The sequence below is a fragment of the Trichomonas vaginalis genome, chromosome IV (assembly GCF_026262505.1).
Source record: "Trichomonas vaginalis G3 chromosome IV, whole genome shotgun sequence".
NCBI classification, from domain to species: Eukaryota; Parabasalia; order Trichomonadida; family Trichomonadidae; genus Trichomonas; species Trichomonas vaginalis.
The window spans coordinates 19,429,461-19,447,739 of record NC_067206.1 but is presented as its reverse complement, the minus strand read 5'-3'; the positions used below and the strand labels follow the sequence as shown (position 1 = coordinate 19,447,739).

The 18,279-nt window shown below is 29.8% G+C and overlaps 5 protein-coding genes across 5 annotated transcripts, besides 7 other annotated features; 3 read left to right on the top strand and 2 right to left on the bottom strand.

The window, feature by feature from the left end:
• Nucleotides 1-663: 663 nt before the first annotated feature.
• Nucleotides 664-693: a terminal%2Cinverted (terminal inverted repeat of MuDR-3_TvMULE3 transposon ID:TVAGG3_0128570).
• Nucleotides 664-1,343: a mobile genetic element.
• Nucleotides 1,314-1,343: a terminal%2Cinverted (terminal inverted repeat of MuDR-3_TvMULE3 transposon ID:TVAGG3_0128570).
• A 199-nt stretch (nucleotides 1,344-1,542) lies between these two features.
• TVAGG3_0128560 (uncharacterized protein) lies at nucleotides 1,543-1,782 on the top strand (the record flags this gene model as incomplete). The annotated part of the gene is made up of 1 exon (XM_051223847.1): nucleotides 1,543-1,782. The coding sequence occupies one exon, from the start codon at nucleotides 1,543-1,545 to the stop codon at nucleotides 1,780-1,782; it is 240 nt and encodes a 79-aa protein (XP_051108833.1).
• A 2,217-nt stretch (nucleotides 1,783-3,999) lies between these two features.
• Nucleotides 4,000-4,206: a mobile genetic element.
• A 5,793-nt stretch (nucleotides 4,207-9,999) lies between these two features.
• Nucleotides 10,000-10,443, top strand: TVAGG3_0128540 (uncharacterized protein; the record flags this gene model as incomplete). The annotated part of the gene is made up of 1 exon (XM_051223846.1): nucleotides 10,000-10,443. One exon carries the CDS (start codon nucleotides 10,000-10,002, stop codon nucleotides 10,441-10,443), a length of 444 nt encoding a protein of 147 aa, XP_051108832.1.
• A 1,302-nt stretch (nucleotides 10,444-11,745) lies between these two features.
• Nucleotides 11,746-12,083: a mobile genetic element.
• Nucleotides 12,084-12,629: 546 nt separating this feature from the next.
• Nucleotides 12,630-13,198: a mobile genetic element.
• An 849-nt stretch (nucleotides 13,199-14,047) lies between these two features.
• On the top strand, nucleotides 14,048-14,206 carry TVAGG3_0128510 (uncharacterized protein; the record flags this gene model as incomplete). The annotated part of the gene is made up of 1 exon (XM_001330063.1): nucleotides 14,048-14,206. The coding sequence occupies one exon, from the start codon at nucleotides 14,048-14,050 to the stop codon at nucleotides 14,204-14,206; it is 159 nt and encodes a 52-aa protein (XP_001330098.1).
• A 554-nt stretch (nucleotides 14,207-14,760) lies between these two features.
• Nucleotides 14,761-14,822: a mobile genetic element.
• Nucleotides 14,823-14,838: 16 nt separating this feature from the next.
• Nucleotides 14,839-15,072, bottom strand: TVAGG3_0128490 (uncharacterized protein; the record flags this gene model as incomplete). The annotated part of the gene is made up of 1 exon (XM_051223845.1): nucleotides 14,839-15,072. The coding sequence occupies one exon, from the start codon at nucleotides 15,070-15,072 to the stop codon at nucleotides 14,839-14,841; it is 234 nt and encodes a 77-aa protein (XP_051108831.1).
• A 731-nt stretch (nucleotides 15,073-15,803) lies between these two features.
• TVAGG3_0128480 (uncharacterized protein) lies at nucleotides 15,804-16,283 on the bottom strand (the record flags this gene model as incomplete). The annotated part of the gene is made up of 1 exon (XM_051223844.1): nucleotides 15,804-16,283. One exon carries the CDS (start codon nucleotides 16,281-16,283, stop codon nucleotides 15,804-15,806), a length of 480 nt encoding a protein of 159 aa, XP_051108830.1.
• Nucleotides 16,284-18,279: the final 1,996 nt, after the last annotated feature.

Here is an 18,279-nt window from a genome sequence, read left to right as displayed (position 1 = left end):
TCATAGGAATAAAATGAATATATGGCCAAATATGTAAATCAATTGATTTCTGATGTTTCGCAGACCATAGTTCTCAGCGCAAATTCCTCTATCAATTTTGACAGATAAACTGATATCTGTCATGTAAACATTGCACTTTTTTGTCCAAATAGATCATCCTCTATTATCAAATTTCTAAAAATTGCGAGATTTTTCAAAAAAATTTCTGATATATTGTATTTTTCTTCATTCTATTGAAGCCATTAATAATCGCAAACCAAGAGAATCTTCCCTTCCAAGTGAAAAATTTTAAAATACATTCTCGCACACAAATTTTTAAAACTCATCCTCAAAACGTTAGAATATACAATTTGATTTTCGAAGTATTCTGGAATATTACATATAATTGTGTGGATTAAATATCTTGCTCTAAATATATCTCGGAGATTCAATTTAATCTAAACAAGACAAACCAGATCTTGAATACTACAGTAACGAATGATTTTATCTTCAACTTTTGGTAGCGGAACAGAATTCTTTTCTTTTTAGGTGTTTGTCGCTTTTGAATTATCAACACCTGAAATTTTGACTTCAAATTTTTTTCCTTGCTTGATTTTTTTGAATTTAAGTGATTGGAAGCACTAATTGTGATATATAAATGTGCACTATGCTGACATGTTATTGGGCAAACCCAAATTTTAGCTAAAAGTGACAGGGAAAAAAACGTTTAGTATTCAAAAAAAAGACCGATGAGAGCTTCGTTCGAAATATAGAGGGAACTGAGAATGCGCAACCATTCTCAGGGAATATTGGATGCTATTCCCGTTCCCTCTGTATGGAAAATTGAGGTTTTCAAAGGGAGTTAAAATAATATCAAATTTATACTAATTTACTTCAAAATACAAAAGTATTTGACAGCTAAAATTAGTTACTTTAGCAAGCCTATCAATACCCTTTTACGATTATTGCTACTTTTTCGAAATAAAATAAATTTATTATCAAAAACCTTTTTTTTCTTAGTAAAAATAAACGAAATTTTTTACCTTATGAACTTTTGATGGAAATATGCAAATTTAAAATAATAAAGAAAGCCGCGAGCGAAGCGATCGGCTTAGTTCGAAGATTTTGATTCAAATCTTTGCTGATCTGTAATTCGCGGAAGCCGCGAGCGAATCGAGCGGCTTAGGTCTAAGATTTTGATTCAAATCTTTGCTTATATTCCTTAAATTCTTTATGAAACTCGCAACAGTTCCATAAAAAATTTTAAATTCTAAACTGTCGAAATTACCGATCGGTAATCACACCCTTCACAGGTGTGTCACTTTTTACATGTGTGTCACTTTTAGCTAAAATTACCCCTACTCCATGTTATTGTTGTCAAATATAAGAATTTCAAAGAAATAAATTGAATTTCTTTAGTCCCCACTGGTCAATGTCCAGTGGGGACGACACAATGCAAAAAATTGACATAGAGAAAAAGGTGACATATTTTTAATGGAGCTACAGAAAGAGTTTAAGATAAATTTTGTTGTTAAAGGGAAGATACCGTACAATGGAAGACCAATGGGCAGATACACTGGCAGGGGGAATGGAAGAAAGAGACAAGCAAGCGAAAGGTCAACGATCGATCATACATACTTAGATCAAGAAGCTCTGGCAATACAAACATGTATTGGATCAAGTCGATATGTTTGGTATCAAAAATGTTCACCGAAGATGCTTGGTGAAATCTTGTTCCCTGAGAACAAGATCAAAGATCTTGAAAGATCTGTCGAACTGTTTACTTGTGATCACGTTCATTGATCTCGGTCTTCGGACTCTCAGCCACCATGAGGATTCCCTCATCAACAGAGGACTGTTTTTCGGTCACTTTTGGCTTATGAATGACAAGAGACTTAGCTGGGGTTTTCGTGAAGAATAGATCTCCAAGCCATTAAATTCATTGAATTTCGCCTCAAATTGGGATAAGTTACTATCGCTTTTATCTCATACCGAAAATAGGAATAAGCAAAAGTGACATTTGGCGCCAATTTTTACTATTCTTAAATATTCAACTTATTTTATCAAAAAAATATATCTCTGAAGTATAATTTTGATGATAATACAAATTCTCATAAATTAATTTAATATTTATAATAAACACAGTGATTCAATTTTTCAAAACTTTACATTTTTAAAATAAAAAGGAACCAAAACGTAGATATAGGACTCCTCCTGAAAAAATAAGCCTACGATGGCTTAAAGAAGCGGTTAAAAATATTAATCCCGGATCAACTCTCGAGGAATATGCTTCCAAAGATCAACTACATAATGGACAAATTATTCCAGTTTATGTAAAAACAATTAAAAAGGCTGCCAAAATACACCATTTGGAATTATGTCCAAAAAGAGGTAGACCTCTTATAGAAGTAGATTTGGATGTCGCTCAAGCCTTTTCAAATTTAAAAGACCATATGCCGGAAGCAGGAATAAACAAAATCATACAAAAAATGAGAACAGACTTAGTCAAAATATCCGAAAATCCAATTGAATTCCAAAATATGAGGTCAGAATTGGAAAAAATGGTGAAGTCCAATTCGATTCTGGAAATTGGCTCAACGAAGAACAGCGTTCAACATTTGTTGAGCAAGTTCCAGAGGCTACTGGAACTCCTCTACCAATTAATTCGGTCTCTGAATTTATGAAAACTGCGAGTTACATTGAAAAGCCTTTTAAATCGCCTTCCTATCGAATGGGAAGGAAAATACACGAAGCATTATTTACAGAAAAACCGTTTCCGCCAGAAAATGAAGAACCAAATTACATTCCAAGAAATTATCTTGCATGCCAGTGCCATGAAATCTGGCATGCAGATATTCATTATTGGAGGAAAAAAATCGGAGATTACCTGCTCGCCATAATTGACGACAGGTCAAGAAAGATAATTGACATATTTTAAATCCGTATGCCAAATTTGGTTTACAAATTCGGCAACGTATTCATTATCGTGAGTTTCTTTTGATTTTTCTCGATGAAATAAAAATAGGTACTGACTTTGAAATATTTTAAAGATATCGTTGTATGAGACGTTTTTATCATTGATAAAATAAGAGTCTTTAACTCTTTTATAACCAACATCGAATTCTGTTTTAGTTGTCAGAACTTTTTGTATTATTTCGTCATTTAGTGGTTTCCTTTGACCACCACGTTTTTTGATTTCGAGTTTGAGTGTTTGAAAAATGAGTTTTAATCTTTTTTACCGATTTGTAATTATTTTGCAATATATTCGAGAGATATTTTTGGATTATTTATATATAAATCGTATCTTTGAGGAATTGTTGTCAGAATTTGGTCCTCTGGAACATCAGGAAGAAGAAAAAGTGGAGCATCTATTGGATTTTCAAGAAGTTCCAAAATTTCATCCATGAAAAAATGTAAACTATTGAATATTAAGACATAGTTTTTGAATATTCTAAGCAATTTAAACTGATTATTATAAATCTAATGAAAATTAAGATTTTGAAATTTCTGAAATTGTAAATTAAAAAGAGATATATGTAAAATGTAAAGTGTCAAAAATGAAGTCAACCCTTTCATTATGAATCTAAGACATTAACTCAAAGCTTGAAGAATTCGAGCAAGGAAAGAAAGGATTGATTCGTAGGCTTCTTTTCTTTTATACATTGAGCAATTTTTAATTTTTTTCTATTTTCAAAATTGAGAAATTTCTCAATTCTCTCAAAATTCATTTTTTTTATTTTTAAATATCTTACTAAACTATTATAATTAAATAGTTGTGACCGTTTTAATAATAAAAATATATTAATCTCTTTTTACTTTTAAATAATAATTTTTAAATTTTGTTTCGTACCGAAATGGCTAACAAAAAAGTGACAGAAAACCTTAAATTGTGCGGCAATTTTAATTAAAAAAATAAACATGAATTTTTGTGATTGATATTATGCATTTTATTTATATTATATAAGATTTAAATTTAGGGGAAAAATTGGAAAAAAAATAAGATTGGAAGTCTTTAGGTAAGAAGGAAAGGGCAAGAGATATATAGTGTACCTATATACCTCTTGCCCTTTCATTCTAAGTAGAAATGGGAGAAACTTTGTCCGCATCATAAGTTATGCGGACAAAGTTTCTCCGATTTCTAATGGGAATTACAGGCTATGAGGCACTGATATATAATCAGTACCTCATAGCCTACAATTCCCCTTATTAGACTTCCAAACTTTGAGTTAATGTCAAGACATTAACTCAAAGTTTGGAAAACTTCTCGTAAGAATCAATCGTCAAAAACCTCGATTGCAGTTATATTCATTGTGTTAAATTTGATTTATTTTGAAATTTTTATAAATTAAATTTTATATAACATAAAACGTTATGAATTAGTATTTCCATATGAATTTTATCTTGAAAATAGTAATTTTGTACAGTTATATTTCGGTTAATTTTGGAAATTTCTTGGAATACTTTAAGATAGTATGATTATATATAACTCTGCCTTCATGATTTATTTTAGCTTTCGCGCAAATATCAGTTAACTTAACTCCATTATTTGATTTTGTGATGGCTTCACAAAGCCAATCAATATCAATCTCTTCTGGAGAATGTCTTCTCATCTAGAATATTTTCAATACTTTACATACAAACATTTTTATTTCTAAAAAACTTTTTAATTTTTTCTAGGATATATGAATGAAAATAGTTAGAACAAGATTTTGAAGCTCAAAACATTAAAAATTATTAAAGATTTGTATAATATGATTAAAAATGTGAAATAATATGAGGCAATATAAAGGAATATGAATATTAAATAAATATATCTAAATAGAAAGAATCAGAAAAATCAAATTATTGGCGCCAAAAATGTCACCTTTTTGGTGAGCCATTTCGGTATGAGATAAAATTTCGAATAAACAATTAAATATTATTAAAAATACAAAAAAATATTTTGAGAATCATGAAGTTCTTGTCTTTTAATAAAGATATTTCGTCTACCAAAGGATTTATATTTGGAGACGAATCTCTATGACCATTCTCATTCGAGAAGAACTTCTGAGAGCTTATCGAGAGAAAAGTGGAAACCCATCTCCGGTACATGCTGATACCAGAGTTTTTGATATTTGAAGAGTAGATGAAGAATCTGAGGTTGACCATCATTTTTTGTTGTCGATTTATTTGAAATTTTAAAATATGATATGATAAATATATGATTTTGATTGAAACTAATGTTATATTAAATATATAATATCTTTGAAATTAAGATATTTTTTATTTCTAAAATATGTTATTTTTAGATATTTTTATGAGAGAATTTATTTTAAATAGGATAGAGATGTTATATATAATATTTTAAGAATAATTTTGATACCCGCTTCCTTGTTTTCTATTTCGATGTTACTTTTTCGAAAAAATTCCTTGTTTCTTTAGATTTCAAAATCAAATTTCTGTAATATTATTAATCATCAATTGTAGCATTTTTACTTATATCTCTTTTTGCTTTCAAGTCGTTTTATAACAATCAAATTTGAATTGCCAATACTTCTTTGATAAAATGAACGTAGAATCTTTTTCTTCTTCAGGATATTTCTAATTTGGATTGAAATCTTTATATTCTAAACTATATCTTATCATTGATAACATTCGGAAATAGTTTCCCAAAAAGTGACAATTTTCGCAGGAAAATTATTTTTTTGTAAAAAATAAATAGCGCAAATTATTTGTTAATAACTTTTGATAATATGACTTAAATATTAGGATTTTCTCGCATATGTTCGTACATGCGAATAAAGAGTTTTTTATATAAAAAATTTTAGGAATTGGCATATAGGCATTTTGCAACATTGCCAAACTCCAGAGTTTAACTCGATATATGAACATAAATTGTAATAAACTGGACTTATTTCTATATTAAGATGTAAATCTACTAGAATTATAAAATGCACAATAAGTGCCTTTTCTTGGAATAGATAATAGCACATATGGAATAATTAATAATTTTTTTAATTACAAATAATTTTTTTATTCTTTACAGCAAGGGTTGATAAAAAATATTACAAATAATATTAATAGTGCCTCTATTCCTTTTTCTTTCAAAAAAATGTTTCGCACAGAAATGACTCATGAAAAGTGACGGAAAACCTTAAATTAATGAATCGTCTCAAACAAATAAATTAATAAATTTCAACTGATGTTAGCTGTTATAGACACTATAAAAGGCCCAAAACTTGAAAAATCAAGGATATCCAGATATTTTAAAAAAGTGACAGCGATTTTTTAATTCGTTTATTAATTAACTTAAAAGTGCCATAAATCCAAATGGAGCAAATCGATGAGGAACAGGGAACGCGCACAACGGTTTACAGGGAGTATGGATGCTACTCTCGTTCCAAGTTGAATCGCTTCATTTGGATGAGGCTTAAAGTTGCTAAATTTGGTCTAATTGTGAAAGACCAAATTTAGCAATGAAAGCGAAGGACAACGGCGAAATCAGACAGCATAATAGGCCGCTGCGGTCTGCCGCCTTGGTTGCCCTTTACTTTCAGGAGAACTTTCGGCTGATAAACATAGTTATTCAGTCGAAAGTTCTCTTATAACAAGGCCGTCCAGAACCTTGTTTCGTCGCTAAGTTTGGCTATCATTTTCCAATCAGACCAAACTTAGAGACGAAAACGAAGGATAGCTGCCACTTTGAACAACAGGATAAGCACCTTTTTTCAGTTGCTGTTATCCTTCGCATTTTACTAGAAAGCTGGGAAGCTTTGCCTATATGCTCAGTTATTAAGACAAGGTTTCCCAGCTTTATAGTAAAAACTAAAGGCTGTGAAGCACCGACATATAATCAGTGCCTCACAGCCTTTTGTTTCTTATAAAAATTGTAATTTAATAAAAATAATTGTTAATTCATAATATTATAACCATTCTAATTTGTACTCAGATTTAATTTCCAACATGAAATCTTTCTAGGTAGTGAAAATTGTTTTTGGGTCGTTGTAATTAATGAAATCTGAAATCTTTTTGAAAATTTCCACTTTTATTTTGGGTAAGGCCTTGCTATTTGTTACCACGTTGCACATTTCTTACTCCACACTGTCGATTTGTTTGAGCTTGTCTGGAATTTTTTATATAGTTAATAAAATGTTTTACATTAATTTTTCCGCTCATTAACAAATTATTCAATGCTTTCAATTTCATTTTTGCTTGATATCTAACTTGAAGATCTGGTGTAATCTCTGGCAAAATTGTATTATTAATTATAATTGGCAAATTTACATTGCTTTTCGAAATTAAATCATTAGTCAATGTAATAACGTATGTGCTATTTATTTTTGTAACTAATAAAAATATGAAATAATCAAATTTCATATGCAAATGGCCTCCAAAATCATAATATTTAACTTTTATAAATAGGCTCTCTAAAACATTATTTGTTAAAACTTCAGCTGGCTTATTACAAAAGACCCATTGTTTTTCATGTTTGAACCATTGATTTGAAAAATAATCGACAAGCTCTGAATTATTTGAAATTTTTTGTTTGATATAATCAATAATTGAATTGGATGTTACTTGATCAAATTATCTCGAGTAATTCAAATAATTCATTTTTCTTGTAATTTTTTCATACAATTTTTCATCTCCAAGAAATTTGTCTTTGTTTCCACGAAGAGCACACATAACATGTAACAAACATCAAAAAATTTGAATTTCTGGATTGTCATTAAATAATTCTGAGATGGCATTGAAAATATTGAGAGCACAATCCGTAATGAAATATTTTGGTGAATGGTGTGCCTATTCAAAAAAAATTTGTAAGCACAATTTAGAAATATTGGTATTGTATGCGTCTTTGCAAATCTGGTTGATAAAATGTAATAAGCATATTTGTGAATTATTAATTTGAAAGTTGAATCGATGCTAAAATTGAATGGCTGACATTTTTTCTTCATCATTAATGTCATATGAACCAAAAATAAAGTGTAATTTACAGTTTGAAACATCCGCTACATCATATTCAATTTCGAATTAATCTTTTGAATGTGTTTTCAATTTGTTGTTCTCTAATAATGGTTGGTGAAATTAATTCATTTAGTTTGGTGCAATAAAATCAATTGATTTTTTTGTGTGTCTGTCAAAAAATTTGAAAAATGTATCCTGATACATTGCCAAAAATTTGAAATTATGTACTAATGTATTTTTAGATTTTCATAAGCATTACTGAGTCCCGTAGATTTTTCGCCACCGTTTTCAATATATTCTGATAAAAATAAACGTAAAAATGTGAACTCAATTTTTTCAATTCTTTTGAAGTTGTATGTATATGCGTAAAACAACCGCTCATGAACTGATAAATGTCACCTTTTCTGATAAAATTTAAATGAACAGTACAGTCATCCATTGGGCATTTAAAATAAAGATACTTTCCGTTTTTGCTTTTCATTGATTCGGAAAATTTTAATTTGATATTTCCCTTCATTTCGAACTTAATTCCATATCTGAGAAAACTTATTTTTTCTAGGTATTGACCTACATTACATGGAGGAGGCATTAATGCTTGCGCCATTTTAAAAATTGGATAAATTAAGAAGACAATAAGAAAGAAACCAAGAACTAAAAGCATTGTCGAGGGAAGAATTCAGTCTAAATACAAGATGAAATTCTATATTCCAGAAAGTTTTTCGACTCTTCTAGATTGGATCAAGATAAGACTGTTGAGAAAAAACGCTTAAGCTTAAGTGATCTTTTTGATTGACTTTCATTAACAAATGCGATTGAATGGGACCAGAAAAATTTAACAATTGAAGAATCTCTCTTGAGATACATTTTTACAAGTCTATTGAACATTATGAGATGCCACAATTGTTGCTCAATGAAAGCAACGGATCGGCTAAAAGAATTGAAAAGGATCTCAAGAAATTGGATCAAACAAAATGATGACGTCGATAAGCTCTTCTCTAACTAAAATTTCTCGAATAAACACATAATTTTTATTCATTAAAACGAATTTTTATAGCACATATGATAACATATATTTTTATTCACTTCTATACCAACAATATACAATCATAAATGGAGGCATATAGTGTTATATAACAAAAATAGATTTTTTCGGTTTTTTTCAGAAATAATTGAACGAGAATAATGATTTCATGTTATTTATATTTAGTAACATGTATTAATACTCTATTTTAATTTTAGCAGTTTTGAGAAGATTGAATGTTTTACAATTATTTTTGAATTGAACATTAATTACTAAATATTCTTAATGTATATATTATGTTATATCTAATATATTAATTTAAGATTTGAATGATTGAATAATCACAAAAAGTCATCATATTCAATTTAAATGATATTAATAATGATTATATTAAAGATACTATATATAATAATAATATTTATTATTTGAAAGCATCTTCACAAAATTGAAATCTCACAATAAATAACAATACAATATTTTCACGTATAATATGTAATAATATATTATATATAAACGAATTAACTCATCTCAACTATGAATGTAAATTGTATACATTCATTGAAATTTTTGTTTGAGCTTCTCAATTGTTTTAATGGTGATCTAGTTTTAAAAAGTACCGAATAAATCACAGAGCTGCTAAAAGCGAATGCACAGAAATTTAATATTTAGTTTAAAGATATTATATACAAAGTTTTGTAGCTCTTCTCCAAAAAAATCAAATTTTATAAAAAAGTACCGAATACGTTATAGTGCTGCTAAAAAGTGAATGCGCAGAAATTTAATATTTAGTTTAGAGATATTATATACAAAGTTTTGAAGCTCTTATACCATTTATATTTATTTTTAAAAATAATAGCCTATATACTATTATTGACAAAAAGCAGTTAATGTTTGATTGATTGATATACATATTCATTTATCCTTTTACTTAATTTATTTAATTTTTTATATTTTTTAATAATACGTTTATCTCTTAACGTCAATTTACGTTTATTATGTTTAAATTTTCAAATCTAGTACGTTAAAACCCCATACTCACATAATTTTAATCAATGCAACCTTACAAAGGGTATGTTGACAAAGTTTATTTGATTGCAATATCAAATTTACTTGAAACAGGCAGAATGAAATGGGAAGAAGCTTGCACTCATGTTCCCATTAGACCGGAACTTGCAAGCAATATAATAACATATCAAGATGTTTCGAAAACCTATCTTAAAGATCAATTTACGAGACAAGGTTTACCTATACCAAAATCTAAGCGTGGACGTCGGGAAATCCCCTATGACCAAAATAAGTCACTTATGGTTATATCTGATCACTGGGCTTTTCCTTGTGGCCAGGCAAAACAATATCAACGCTTACGGCTGCAAGGAAATGATATCTCATATCGCGAAGTTCAAAAATATTTTCGATTAAATAATTATACTAGAACTCTTGTAGCGCACGTCGGCCCAGAAACTGCTCTTAGATATTGGGCATTATCCCCAATTTAATCTGGCATGCCGACGTGCACTATTTTAGGAGCGCTCAGCATCAATACATTTACGGTATTATTGATGATTTCAGCCGTAAGATTCTGGCGTGCATTCGCTTCGCTCGGATTCCACATACTGAAAACCCTGTATAATCAAAATCAAAAAACTAATTTTCGAATTAAATTGTGAAGATTGCAACACACAATTTTTTATTAGGGAAATATTGTACGTGAATACATTTTAAAAGGCTGTCTATTCATTTCCACCAAAGAGATGCATTTTCCATACAAATAAAACTCAATATTGATCGATATATCTGAAAAATACGAAGTGTCGGGTGGTGAATTTCACCTCACATCGTTTCGCTTCGAAAAGTAGTATACTTAGGACTATGGATGTTCAGATTTTCAAATTTTGATATCTCAAGGACACTAGTGTCTAGTCACCCTATTATGATTTTTTGTGCTATCGTAGGATAATAATTCTAGTGATATTATCGCGAAAATAGGACAAATTTCTTGAACTGTTCTGTCTATATTTAGGACAAAGTTTCTTGAACTGTTCTGTATAAAGCTTTATAGTAAGTGATTGGATCAATCTTTAGTCTGATCCATAATATTGAGTAGTGGTACGTTTACCAGCGCTGCTGGATTGTATGGTATGCATAAATTGGCGGTTAGCCAATGGGTATCTATTTTGGTATAGAGTTCCATAACAGAATGCAAAAGAATACTATTCAAAAGCTAGCCCAAAAAATAATTTAAAATATTGAATTATATTATATAACAATTAAGAATATTAATTAAAATTTAAAATCATATTTGAATTAAACTTCTATTATAATTGTGAAAATCTATTGAAAAGAATTGAAAGAATGAGTATTGAAATTTAGATAAGTTTTTAGAGGAAAAAATAAAAATAAATTATGAAATTTTGATGAAATATGGTTGATAACATAATAATATGAATGGGTGATATAAAATTCCAACCTCTTATGACGTTAACTCATAATTTTAATGAATCCAGTAAAGAATGCATATGAAAATGGTAATTTTGTGTAAAAATTAGAGAGAAAAAATTATAGTTCCGAGCGAAATTTAATATTAAAAAATATTATAATAATTAAAATATATTCATAATATCTGAATAATTGGAATTAAAATTTCTAGCATCCGAAATAAATGAAAACGATGACATGCGATCATAGTAATAGATTTCGTTAAAAATAATAAATTTGATTAGTAAATATGATTTGTGAGATAAATATATTAATAAAATAAAGAATAGGAACTCGATGGAATATTGAAATTCGTTATACATTTAAATAAGAAATTGTAGGGTCAGAGGTACATATTCATAGTATGTACCTCTTACCCTGCAATTCCTATCAGAAAGTTCCAAAACTTTGGGTTAATATCTTACAATTAACCCAAAGTTTTGGAACTTTCAAGTGGAGATGGAAGGCTTTGGTGTATATATTAATATAATATACCTCAAAGCCTTCCATCTCCACTACAAATTGGAGAAACTTTGTCCGAATAGTTTAACATTCGGACAAAGTTTCTCCCATTTTAAAAAGGAATTGCAGGATAAGAGGTACATATTCATACTATGTACCTCTTACCCTGCAATTCTTTCTATAAAGTGGCCAAACTTTGTATCATTAAAAACTTTTTGTAAATTAATAATTTGACACTTTACGTTGTCAAATCCGAATTTTCGTATATTAGAAACATGCTTAAAAATACAGCCAAGCAAGGTTTCAACAAAATATCTGATCTAATCAGACATTTCGTGGGAAAGCCTCCAATCGGTGGGAATTTTAATTCCCCCGATTGGAGTCCCTTCTAATATCTCAGTAAATTCTTGATGGATTACCACGTGAGTATATACAAATAGATACTCCTTTGATAGTAGTATCTTATCATGTGATTACTTTCTTGATTGGAAATAATCACTTCTGTTAGATCACACTTTATTTAATAATTTTGATGAATATGATGGGAATGAAGAATTTGACATTTTATATGATGAATTTTATAAAAGTATACAGCAATATTTAATCAAATGATTCTATAATAAAGCATTCTTCTATATATTATTCCTCTTTGAATTCTAATTTTTTTAATTTGATTATATCTTCAATAATATTTTCTCTTTTGAGTCATTATCATATGTATCCTGATGAAATAATACTAACAATTATGCATACAAAAGTTGCATCCAGGTTAATTTCCGCAATAATAAATGATTTCTAAATAATTATTATGAGCAATGTAACGTTGAAATCTCAAAGGATGACCATTTGTATTTATGATTAATGAATATTTAATACGTGCGGGAAATTGAAAATGTATGATAAGTCCTATGAATATTTTTGATTCTTTTTCGGTGAAACTCTTTATCTTTATCATCAAAAGATTGATAATTAGGAATAAGTTCAACGCAAGCTTTATTAACGATAATAGATTGTTTATGCGTTCAAAAATTATTTTGGTAATCATAAGCAAAATTTGGCACTAGATGTGTATTTTGTAAATCTGTTATAGGAAGATTTTCTGTGAAATGGTTAGAAATTTGTGAAGAATAAGAAGCAATTTCATTAGGTAGTGAAGATTGATGTTGAGGGATGTGACGCGGAATATCCGAATTTATTGTTGCATTTTGTCTTTGAGTTAAATTTTGAGGAGTGACTACACTTATTGTTGCATTTTTCTTTGATTTGTGTTTGAGGAGAAACTGTATTTATTGTTGCATTTTGTCTTATATTTGATAAATAAGATAGATTAATAAAAAATCTAATATTTACAGAGAAAAGTGCTCGGTTTCCCTCATTTCCCCAAATAAAGGTGGCCCGTTATTCATTATGGCAGAATTGTCACTATCACTATTGTTAATAATTGCAGTTATAAGCAAATTGATTTGTCCCATAACGATAGTAATATTTGTTAACAAGAAGTTATCATCAGTTTTCAAGCAAGTGTCGAAGCCAGCTTACCTTCTGTATTCATAGCATTAGTCTTTTATAAAAGGTTAAGGGATTTGTCAGTTTACATTTTAAAGTGTCAAAATATTAAAAAAAAGAAATTGGTATAAATATAATAAATAAAATATAAATATTAATAAACACATTCGAAATTTATACGTTTAATTCTTCCTATGGCGCCCAAAAATTTTGTCCGAATGCGAAACTAAACGGACAAGATTTCTCAGCTTTAGATAAGCAATTTAAGGCTACATGGCACTGATTATAGATTTTTGATTTGTAGCCTTCAATTGCTTTGCTAAAGTCTTCAAACTTGGGGTAATGCGAAACAATTTGACATGTAAACCATAAAGTGACACGACCCTCTTTGACACGCAAAACAGATTTGCGCTTTTCGTGATGTAAAATATATTTCATTCATAGTGACCGTCGTAAAAATATTCTCAGAAAATAATAAACGACGTCAAAAATTCTTATCAATTGTGCGTCGTAAAAATAATTGTCTCAATTTGTTCTCCAAACTAAACTACTCAAAATGATGGAGATAAAATATCCTCTCAATATCCGAAAAGCACAAATCCATTTCGTCGGGTAGAAATATATTTTTTATATCGTCAAAAGTGTCATTTTTGGATAATGTCTCCCAAGCAATCCGCCAAGAAATTGAAGTGCATTCACCTTGTATCAGATGACTCCAGTGTCTTTACCCGTGAAGAGGACGGCCCAGAGAACCCACCACCACCAGTGCCAATAGAATTACAAGTCCGCAAATTTGCCAAAGTCGAAATCCTATAAGAAGCACTCGTACATCAAACAGACAAGATCGTTGAGATTCAACAGGATTACAATTACAAATTGTTCCTCAAAAGAAGTACCATTTTCAATGACCCATTAATATTTTTGGTATAATCAAAGTCCCCAAAAACTTTTCCTCCTCCTATTTTTTTGTGTATGTGTGTGGGGGCAAATACACCTTTTTCCCGTACCTATATATATACATCAATTTTTCTTCTTGCCGTTACACTGCGCGCCGATATAATCTGAAAATGAGCTTTGTAAAATTATCGGATCCGATATATACTAATGAAATCATTCTTTCTTCATTGACACTTTTTGTGACACCAGTCCCCACAAAAAGAATGTAAACTTCTCAAAAATAAGCAATCTCTCTTAAAAATTGAATAGTTTACGTAGCAACGCTTCGTGACCGAGTAATTAGTGATCTCAAATCAAAATTAATTGATGAGATTCATAGATATAGTATCTACAATGTAAATTTTCTGAAATCTCAAGAATCTTATATTACACTTTTGTGAATTTTAATGGTGCACTTAAACTTGAATTCATATTGTTATATACGAAAACGATAAAAATAGTTTGACAGAAAAGTGACAACTTTACGTGTCAAAAATATAAAAAGTGGCATTTTATTCATCATTATCTTCTTCATAATTTATTTCATATTCTTCTTCATATCCACCTTCATATTCTTCACTTTGTCCCTCCTTCTCTTTTTTACCATCTTTATTATCGATTTCTTCTTCCTCATCTTGGAGTTCTGGTATTTCTCTAGCCTGTACTGATCCTGGGAGAAAGTCTTGGGTAACTCCATCAACGACCCATTTGACAGGAATTCCTGGTCTCCAAATGGGCCCCTTCATCCATAATTCATTTGGACTATAATTGATTTTCCTTCCATTGAGAAGACGTGTCGGTAGTGCGGCATGGGGCTTGGAGTTATAGGAATTGACCCAACTCTGAATTTTACTCCATGTTAGATTGCGGTTTTCTATATTGGGCCACAATCGCTCAATCTTACCGTTTTGGTAAGGGCAATGTGGCACAATATAGACATTTCAAATTCCTTTGCATCTCATCGCTTGTAGGAATTCACCTCTATTCTCTCCTCCATTATCAGACCATATGGTATGAGGGGGACCAAAACGTTTTATGGCCCGCTCAATTACCTTAACGGTCTGATTTGCATGTTTGGAGGAGAGATGCTGCCACTCCAAAACCATTCTGGTACAATCATCTATTACTCCATACAATAATTCACTTCTGCGTTTATTGAGAAAGTGAATGTCAACGTGCCAGATTTGATTTGGAAGTAAAGCCTCGTATCTTGTCCTCCCTTTAGGTCTCTTGGGTCCCCGTGGACGTGTTAATCCAAGAATGATAAAAGCCTTTTCGACCATATGCCTTGATGGAGCCTGAGGTAGAGGGAGAGGAAGATATTTGATATTTTGTAAATTTATAGCATATGGAGTAGGGTTATCATCTTGATTAATGTCAGCGGGGATTTCTTTAGAGATAAGATTGAGAGGCTTGTCACGTCGCACATTCTGAAACCAGTCCTGTGTTGAGCTCATAACTGGAAGCAGGCCATCTTTCATTCGAACAAAATCTTGTTCATGTCATGGGCGAATGCTATATCTTTATTAAGCCTAAGGTAAGTGGGGATGATACCATGTCGCCCATGTTGTTCGAATAAATTGAGAATGGCCTGCATGAGATCATCAGGAACTGGTTGTTTGGGTCTACCACAGGAAAGTGGAATATCAACAAACTGGTCGTGCGGACGAGATTGAGGATTAGGAGGATTGGCACGTTGACTTGATTGATCGGAACTGATGGGATTAGGAGCAATTTGATTGTATGTACCAGATGATTGGTTTGAAGGAGTGGCTTGAGGATTTAACTGTTGTGCACTACTAAGAGAAGATGTACCATTGCTGGGTCTGAGCTGTTGTTGTGCACTACTAAGAGGAGATGTACCATTGCTGGGTCTGAGCTGTTGTTGTGCGCTATTAAGAGGAGTAGAACCATTACTCTGTGTAATTTCTTGTTCTTCCAAGTATCGATTCAACAAGATCTCATCTTTTGTTGGTAAGACTTCAATGCAATTGTAGAATTTTCCATTATGGAATATGTATAAACTTGTAAATTCTCTGGACGAGTGCTTGTAAAACTCTTCGATAGTAATAAGACGAAAGCACAGAAGGCTTTTGTAGTAAGTTAACTTGTTAATGCAATTACGTGATGTACCATCGCTGAGTGGAACATTAGTCAATAGCAACGATAGCTTTTGATGTTGGTGTAACCTGGTTAGAGATTGCTCTAGCCAGTGAAAGTCTATTTGGGTATAAATATCCAAGAGAATGAATTTTGAATAAATAATAAATTGTGAACAATTGAATAAAATATAGAAAATATAAATAATTTTGAAAGATATTATTGAAAAAATATTTTTCACAAAAGTTGAATTCAAATTGTAAATTTTTTAAAAAAATCTTTAAAGTGAAGAAAATAAAATTGGACAATGAGAAAACAACAATGAATTAAAAATTAGTGAATAACTACAATGGCGAAATTAAAATTACGATCAGAATAATTTTTATAAAAGAATGTGTTAGAAATTAGTAACGATTAAGATAAAATAAAAATTTGGGGAACGAGAAAAGTGATTGAATATTGGTAAACATGAATTTTTATTGAAAAATAAAATGAGATTAAGATTCTAAGCAGAAATTTTTAAAAATTAGAAAAATAAAAAACAATAAAGATAATAAAAAATTTGAAACTAAAAAAATCAAAAAATAATGATAAAATAAATGAATAGTTGAAGACAAATAAAAATAAAATGTTATCAATAAGAAAATAATTTGAATAGGTTTCAATATAGATTGATCAATTTATGAATGGGAATCCAAAATTAGAACAGCCGAATTGGTATATTGATAACAAATGATATTATGTTATTAATAAGGTATAAATGTTTTGAATCTAATTCAAATTAATTTTGAATATGAAATTGAATAAGATTGAAAAATTAAATATATAGAATTTTGAATGAGTTTCCGTTGAAATGAATGTTATGGAAATGTAGAAAATATTAGCCTTTGGATGAATTGGAGGGTGAGAGATATTATTTCATACAATACTACTCTCACCCTCAATTTTAATTACTTAAACTCATTCTATTTTTTGACATGTAAATGTCACTTTTACTGAGATCTGACACAATGTCAGATCTCTTTTTTTCGTATATAAGAATATCCTTCGCGTCCGATACAGAAAAATTGAAACGATTGAGGGGAACCGACGCAAAGGATATGAACTGAGAACTGTAAATATATCAATTTTTTCAGAGCTAGAAAAAAAATAATACTATATTTTGCATGATTATGCAAAATCTTCAAAATAAAATTTTGGTTTAGAAATTTTTCTGAGGAGATTTTTGAGGGACGATTATAAAAACCTTCGAATAATGCATATATTAATACCTTATTCTAAATGCAATAAATTTTCAATCTTTGAAAATTTCAAAGTATAAAAATTTTTGGACTAATATTATTCCGCTTTATGCATGTTTTCATTCCAACCGATAGGTGTCTGGAAGAATTTTGTCTGTGTCGTCTTAGTGTCTTTTGTTGAAAATTTTCTTTTTAAAATTAATTTTGTTTATTTTCACGATAAAAAATATATAAATTTAATTTTTTATTATGGCATAATTATTTTATATTAGATACTGATTCTAGATTATGAATATGAAGTAGATTTGTTTTTTCTTAAGTGTCTGACCAAACCTCCAGACACAATTGAATTTTGTGAGAGTCTTACGGTTAGTCTGGACACTCAGTAAATTAACAATGATTTGGACGCAATTCAAATATAACCCTTTTATTGAATATTTTTACCTTCTTATTAAATTTATGAAGTTTTTCTGAGAGATGGCCCTGCCATAATGAGCGATGATCATTATTTTGATGGCTGGATTGAAGTTAACGATAATAAATATCCTCCATTTCCAGGAATATTAGAATGCAAAATGGATCCATCGAATGAATATTTTGTGATTTATAGAA